Source organism: Montipora foliosa, chromosome 13, assembly GCF_036669935.1.
Source record: "Montipora foliosa isolate CH-2021 chromosome 13, ASM3666993v2, whole genome shotgun sequence".
NCBI lineage: Eukaryota > Metazoa > Cnidaria > Anthozoa > Scleractinia > Acroporidae > Montipora > Montipora foliosa.
The window spans coordinates 26,932,823-26,941,068 of NC_090881.1; the positions used below are offsets into that span (position 1 = coordinate 26,932,823).

Consider the following 8,246-nt stretch of genomic DNA (forward strand, 5'->3'; position numbering starts at 1 on the left):
TGATGTCCGTGAACCATACGAAGTTGCATCCACTGGCAGAATACCCAAGTCCATAAATATTCCTCGTAAGTTTTTTTTCCGCAATAGATTGCTCCTTTTTTCTTGTTGAGCATCCAACACATAAAGCACAAATATCTTTTATTCAAATTATTAACTAAGTTGAAAGGGGCGGCTTCTACATGATTCAATTGTGGGAAATAAGTGCGGCCATTTTAACAAAAATTCTGACTGACATTAAAATGGGGGGATCAAAACAAATTATGGGGAAAAAACTGTAGGCCAGCATAACTGGACAAGATAAGTTTGCAAGTTATGGAAGCGAATTGGTAAAATTCTAGTTAAAATAAACAGGTGTCTTTTTGGTCGCTTGGTGTTTAGTTTACATAGTTAGAAATCCAAAGAAAAATAAGAATTTATATTTTTGTCATGTGGGCACTTTAAAAGTGTATTATCAAACTTTTAAGACATGACTGGTGCCAAGTCTTCCAGAAAATTTTTTATTATAGAGACTCCGACATTCTTAAGACCTAATGCAAGTTATCACATGTTCAGAACATCATTTAATAATGATATTGAAAAAGTTTCGGATTTGAAACATTCCTAATGTGAGAATGATTATCACTATAAATGGAACAAGGAAAGCCAGTGAACTGGAAAATAATTGACCCCTTTAAAAACTACAAAGGCCTATTTAATTAGCTGGTGGGATATTTTATTGCAGGATTATCAAAACATGCATGATTGGCCTTGAGTGGGCCCTCAAACTCAACATTTACTAGCATGTGTTTAAATAATCCGGCGATAAAATATGTCCTGCCAGCAATGCAGGCAACCTCTAATTTAAGGACGAAGCTCTGTTGTGTCCAGAGGGTACCATTCTTTTGCTGGACAAGCATGACATAGGCTCTGGGGACAAGACTGAGTTTGGCTAGGAGTCATTAGTCATTTCGGAGTTCCACACATGCGCTCACTTGGGATAAAAATACTGCATTCAGCTTTCTCGTGTGAAAGTTAAATTAATCTCTAGTTGTTCAATTTTCCATGAGAATTCTTCCAGTTTTAAGTATAATCTTATTTTTATTCTGTAGTACTCACCTAAATTTTTAATACCAAACTACCTGTACCTATGGTTTTAGATACACACCTGTAATTCTTTATTTTCACAACCAATCCTAAGAGCTGTTGTAGCTTGATGTTACTTTTGAAAGCAAATTGTTTGGGGTCCATAAGTTAATTTTTAAAAGCAGGGGTGTAGCCTGACCCCCCTCTCTTCCTTTGTGACAGTCAAAAACAATATAAACCATATCTGTGAGATTGGAACAGAGTAATTTATGTCACCTGGAACTTAATACGTCTATGCAGCTATTATTTAGGCTTGCCCCTTGCGCTCACTGCTCATCTGAAAAATTGTCACTTTCACTAAAAACAGCATTTTGACATGACAAACCAGTAAGTACCTTGGGTGTAAGAGAGTGTGACCCCCCCCCCCCCCTCCCCCTTTGAAAAATGGTAGCTACACCCAGCAAAGTGACTTCCTCTAGTGGATTTGAGATGTGGGATAAGTATAAAGAATTAGAAATTCACATGTTCTCATCCTTGCCGTTTTCTGAAAGGGGTATATTAAAGGACAAGTAAAATGATTTTGTTGAGTGAGGTGGCAAAGTGCAACATTTTCAGCTCATACATACTTTTAGAACACTTTGTTGCCCTCACAGATCATGCAAATCTAACTCAAATTTCTATGGATTTCATTCTAGTGGATGACATTATTACAGCATTCAAATTGAGTCCAGAAGAATTTCAAACAAAATATGGCAGTCCCAAACCAAAAGTAACAGATGAAAACCTCATCTTCCACTGTCAGTCAGGAAGAAGAGCGCAGAAGGCTGTGGAAAGAGTTCAGCAACTTGGTTTTGAAAAGTAGGTTTTTCATTTTGATTTTCTGCCAGCATAGCAAATTAATAGCAAAAGGAAGGGTCTGTTGTACTGTTATGACCAAATACACAACAACCCTTTGCCAGAGTCACCCTAGCTGAGCTCATAATGTACCATTTGGTTGAAAAATTCTGTTAACCATTCACATGAGTATCACAAACTCGTCTTAGTTCGAGAGACAACTTGTGTGGGTGAGTTGTTGTAATTTGTACTTACGGGATGAATAAAAATGGATTCATTTCTCTCTCCCTCCATCTCTCTCTTCTTTCCCTTACATCGCCCACTCCGTTACTCGTTTTCGTCCCAGCTTTCATCTTTCTATCCCTTCGGCTTGTCCTTTTTTCCAGATCCCGCTCGGCTTTTTCTGCCATTTTATCGCACTCGCAGGTTGCCTTGAACTCCAACCCACTGTAAACTGACCTCTGGAATAGGCCTTATCACGGTTTTTACCGCCATTTTGACGGGTAGGCAAAGCGTAAAGAATTTGTAGTGTTTATATGGGGATCCGATGTCAAATAATTAACAATTATTCCATGAGCGCGCGTTGGATATGAGATGGTAAATAGCCAACGAGGCGCGTAGCGCCGAGTTGGCTATAACCACTCTCATATCCAACAAGCGCGAATGGAATAATTGTTTTATTAAATTCCTTAAACTCCAAAAGTTTAGAAGTACGAAATACGAGCGAAAAAAGTGAGAAAATCCTAGCGAAATCGAAAAAAGTTGATGAAGATGCGATGTTGTGTAATACCTCGTGGTCAGACAGACGCAGGCTGATCACAAAAACATATCTTACCTTTTCGCGTATCTCTAAGCTTCGAAAGTGATCTAAACTTTCCACAAAAACGAAAAGAAATTTCGCTTTCTGGCGTAAACGTTTTTAGTTTAGCAACGCTAAGCGCAATCATTTACCATATAAGGTCATACTAAGGTATATGAGCTGATAACCGAGATTGAGTGAACCAATCAGAGCACGAGAATTGCATTATCCGAGGTTGAGAATTTAATAATTTTCGTTAAACGCTAGTTCTGAAAATTTTATGAATTGAGAACTAAAGGTACACAGCAAAAGATTATACAGACCAAATTTTAGGCACTAACCTTTTAAAGAAGTTGCACGGCAGCGTTTTCAATTTTTCCATATATTTGTCTGTAATTTTTTCCCGCGAATTTTTAGTAACAATTACAGACAAATGTATGGAAAAATCGAAAACGCTACCACGCAGCTTTTAACGAAGGCTAGTCCCTAAAAATTGATCTATATAATCCTTTACCCTGTACCTTCAGTTCGCGATTCATAATTTTTTTAGAACTAGCGTTTAACGAAAATTATTTGACACCGCGTTTGCCTACCCGTCAAAATGGCGTTTTCACGTGACGTCACGGCGGCCATGTTGGTGTCCCTGAACAAAGGAACCGCGGCCATGTCGGTGTCCCCAACTAATCCTCCGGGAATTGATCTCTATTATCATGCAAATCTTTTCTTTTGTTTTGGTGGAAAAACAAGTTTATCGATCACGTGAGTGAAATCACTCTATACTTGTCCCTGTACTTGACCACTTAGCTAACGTGTCAAGTTGCTGACTGACTATTTACTTAACAATGATTCAATCGAACTTTCACTCGTGGGTTACCGTTCAGAGATCCCTGTTTTACTACTCTTGAAACAACCTATCCCTTTAATAATTCTAATCGTAACCCTAATTACGACTAAAGGCACTGTTTAGGCTTAAGGTTAGTCCCTGTTATAGTTTTAGGTTTTCCAGTATTGCTGTGAACTGTGACCTGCTTTTCCTTCGTGCCCTGTGCGTGTAGCCTCCTTCGCAGCCGTTTGGTGTTATCTGTTCTTTGTTGTAGTTACATATCATTAAACGTTTAAACAATATCCTACTTAAGCTGAAAAAGTAATAATAATAATAATAATAATAATAATAATAATAAAACTTATATAGCGCCGATATCAATATTGCTATTTTCATCAGCGCTTAAATCGTAAAACTACATAAAACCTACTGAAAACGAGATTAAAAAGCACATACAATTACCAAAAAGCTTTCTGAAATAATAATGTCTTCAGTGTCTGTCAAATCCCAGCACTGTCAAATCTTAAAACAACGCTGATGCGCGAATGTAGCTTTATTCAAAACCAGTCATGGTCCTAGGATGTACTGATCAGGATTTGTTTGTGACTGACTGACTAGCCCTCAGTAAACTCGGGCTTGAGTAGACAAAATTGGAGATTTCTTGAATACGTTTGCCCATAATGGTTGGTTTTGAACAAAACTGCATTCGCGCATCAGTACCATAGTGAGAAAACGTCATAAATGAAACGTTTCTACATTGTTGGTTGAACTTGCTCTGTCTTAACATCATATTTTCATAACTCAGAATATGGGATTTTCAACAACTCGGATGTCGGATTTTCACAACTCACATGGATTTTCATCATTTAAATTCGTGGTCTCAAGCGACTCCTGGACGGTAATTTACCTCATTCCAAATTTGTTGACTTTGAATTGTTTTGTTTCCGTTGCAAAACGAGCAGAGAGATTATTAGGGCGGTCATGCAAAACCCGAACGTTCTCACGAAAAACCTGAAAACTTTGAGAGCAAGTGAACAAAACATGCTGGTATGCCGTCAAAAAACGTTTTCAATTTCACGACATAACCGCCAACGTTTCATTGGTCAAAAGTGATACATAACCGGACAAACCGTTAACGTTTGAAAAGTGAAACTTCGCGCAAAATTCGTCACGCTTCAAGGATGGACGCAAATGGTAGTAACAACTCCAAAAAAGCACTCTTGTAAAAAAAGTTGGTCGTTTGCTCACAGATGTTAACAATAGAGAGCTTAAGCACACGCGTTTTTGAGACGCGGACAGCAACCGGGAGAGAACATTTCGCGTGCCAGGACAATGGTGTCTCCCAGATTTTTATACTATTCATCTCTAACGGAGAAAAGATACGTAGCAATATAAATGTGGTTGTGTGACGACAAGTTAAAAGGGAAAACGGCTGACTTCCGGTTGTCGTCCGCATCCGCGTCCCATGCTAATAATAATCGTTTGCTAGGTAACCACGCAGTCATGAGGGAAACGCGTTCGCTTTCGCATCAGCTGCGCGTGGATATGTTTTATATGAAAACGTATGGAAGCCATCGATCGAAGAAAAACTTGTTCCTAAACGAGAGTTTAACAACCCCATGGGCAAACACGCCGTGAAAGTAGTGAAGGTCAATGAAACGGTCGGCCATTTGCCTCACGAGTTCTCCCGAATAGCGTGGTATTTTCTTGCATGTTGTGGAGAAATCAGTGTTGAGGTGATCGGTCGTACGTAGATAAAGCAGCTGTGCGGAAGAATGGAGAGTCCATGCCAGTTAGAGTTTAACTGCTCAAACAAAGTACAAAAGAAAGGCTTGAAAGAACAACTGGCGAGCAAGATTCAGGTTTAGAACCTGAAAATGCAAACAAACAGCTCCTTTAGGAACCACCACTTCTACCGAAAGCAGTGATCCAACAACGGGTTTCAATTTGTTTGAGCTATAATTACTGATGGTTTTCAGTTCAATTTGTGACCCCAACAAGCCAGTTTACGCCCTCTGAAAGCAATGGTCTCGTGTAGAAGCCGCACCCGCGATTTTTGGCCCAAGTTTTAAGCAAAAAGGTGCGGCTTATACACGAGTCTTTACGGTAATCGGTGTTAATTTTTTCACTTTCTTCCCAGGGCTTGTAATTTTGTTGGAGGCTGGTCGGAGTGGGAACTTTACCTCAAGCACAAACCAAAAAGTGCACATAGGCAGATCACGAAAGAGCATTGAAGAAATCAACAGAACAGCTCATCATGATTGGACATTCATTTCTGATTGAGCAGAGCCTTCAAGGAAATTTGAACTAAATTCTACAATGATGATTGTGAAGAAAACCTACTAAGATGTCTTCAGTTGGTCAGTTCACATCTTAATAAACTACTGGTAACAGTCAACAAAAAGACTGAAAATACCCAGTAGATAAAGCATCAAGTTTTCTGAACTATTTTTGTCACTATCTTAAAATCTATTGCCTCCTAACACCAAGTTGCAACTGTATCATGAGATGATGGTTTTTCTGCACCTTACTTTACTGTCACAGGATATGACAGTTTTGTGGCAAGAAAGCCAGAAAGAGTGCAGGTAAAGTGTTTAAGAGCAGTATTCTATGACAAAACCTTGTCTTATGATCAACTTCTCATATGAGCTAAGCTGTCACCATTAATGAACAGAAAGTCACTGGATATCTCGTCTGATGCCCTAGACACATATGGTGACTGACCTGTTTGAAGGTAACAGTTACATTCATATTTTAATAGTCAAGAAATTTGGTGTGTCTTTAGGACACTGGCTTATGGTAAACACTCAAAATACCAGGGCCCTACCCTATGAAGTAAAATGTGTCACTATAAAGTAATTTAGTATCAAGTTTCAAAGTAAGCTTGTGATGTCATATTATTTTACGATGTCAAAAAAGATAGTTTTTCATATAGTTTTGTCAGTTGAGCTAGTTGCTCAATGCTGTGGAGTTATCGAGATTTAAATGAGAAAGCAATTGTGTATATTGCTTCGAATGTCATTGTCAACAATTCGGGATTCATTGGTATCTGTATTTCGCTTCATCAAGATATTAAAGCATCATTTGTTCAAGTTAAATACTGTGTCTAATTATCTTAGTGCAACATGTACGACAAAATGCATCCCATTGAAAGGAACTTACTATCGATGGTTGCTTTCAAGAGCCATGACAAAGGTGGACATCATCAATTTTCAAATCATTCTTGGACAAGATCGGCATCATGTTTTTATAAAATATACCAGCATATTCTAATAACATTAAATTCACTGTAGGTTAAATTAAAGGGGCAGTGTCACGGATTGTTAGTGAAAATCAGGAAAGTAAAGGAGACCTGTTTACCAATGGCAAATGAAAATTAATGGCTAAATTTTCTTCAAAACAGCCATTTTAGCTAGCAGAACCATTCTGACGTGTTTTTTATTATGCGTAGCCAAGTTAAAATGAATTCCAACTTGAAAATGTCGGGCCAACGTTTTCAAGTTCTCCCCTTGCATCTTAGATGAACTCCGTAGTAACTTAGTGTGGCTCATTTTTCTCTTGAAATTTACCGTAATCGATTTTTAACTCACTGTGGTGATCCAGAAGCAATTTAAGAATGAAAAAGTCACTGAAAATTGATTTAGTAAATTTATAGTCAAATTCCCATGACACTACCCCTTTAAGTTAGAGTTTATTTTGAGATCACAAACTAAAATTTGAAGTAGTTTCATTTTGCAGCTTTTTCAATGATCTTACAGCTAGTATAGAAAAGTGGTAGGCTCAATTTTAGAATTGCCAATATTGTCCTCAATGATTTGTATCTGCTAGTATTTTATTGACACTGATAAATTGTTAGTTATTCACTTTCATTAAATTATTTAAAGAAAAAGAATTTTGTGGCCTCATTGTGATTTGTTACCCTGCATTAAAGTAATGTAAAATGTAATGTAAAAATTCATCCTTTTAATCAAAAAAATATATTATTATTATTATTATTATTATTATTATTATTATTATTATTATTATTATTATTAACATAGATTCATGGCGTGCTAAAAGAAGAGAAAGGGGTATTTCGTGACCGATTCTGTTATTTCCGTCCACGCCCTTTTCTTTTGCTGGTTTGTGTTCACAGAATTAAATTTTGACAGTAATATATCTTTCTGTTTGGAAAATAGCTCTATTAATTCACATATTTCAGCATCTGAAAAGCAAGCCTTTCTACTTCATGGTTTTACCACCTGAGTCATTTTTGAACGAAACCAATCTGACTCTCCAATATGCAAAACAAAAAGTCATCACTCATTCTGCAAACTGATGGTTCACATGCACGTCTAGCTATTAGTACCTGCTGGTTCAACCATCATCGACTCCTGGGCCCGGTTGTTCAAAAGCCGATTAACGCTAATCCCAGATTAAAATTTAACAAAAGAGTTAATTTCTCAACTCCGAAATGCTCTTCAAGGCTAATATTCGGCAAAACCTTACATTAGAAAAAGTCAATTTTGAACAACTAAAATAGGCGAAAGAAACTTTCACCAAAAAATTGAAAAGATGAAACAAAAGTTTACGCTAATCCTGGATTAAATTAATTCGCTTTCGAACAGCCGGGCCCTGGTTTACATCCAGCGCAGATGGGGCCTAACAACAACAGACGTAAGGCTAATGGGCCGGGGGACATAAAGGCTCGTCATAACAGCAACCTTTATGCAACCAGTCCCAGGTTTC

At 37.7% G+C, this 8,246-nt stretch overlaps 1 protein-coding gene across 1 annotated transcript in view; it reads left to right on the forward strand.

Moving 5' to 3' along the window:
- The window catches only part of LOC137984122 (thiosulfate:glutathione sulfurtransferase-like), a 6,939-nt gene extending 323 nt beyond the window's left edge, over positions 1 to 6,616 (forward strand). Inside the window, exons 1-3 of the mRNA XM_068831339.1 lie at positions 1 to 65; positions 1,758 to 1,920; positions 5,659 to 6,616. The exon at positions 1 to 65 is cut by the window's left edge and continues 323 nt beyond it. Coding sequence (XP_068687440.1) covers positions 1 to 65; positions 1,758 to 1,920; positions 5,659 to 5,752 — 322 coding nt within the window. The 3' untranslated portion in view covers positions 5,753 to 6,616. The remainder of the gene's footprint in view (positions 66 to 1,757; positions 1,921 to 5,658) is intronic.
- The last annotated feature ends 1,630 nt before the right edge of the window (positions 6,617 to 8,246 follow it).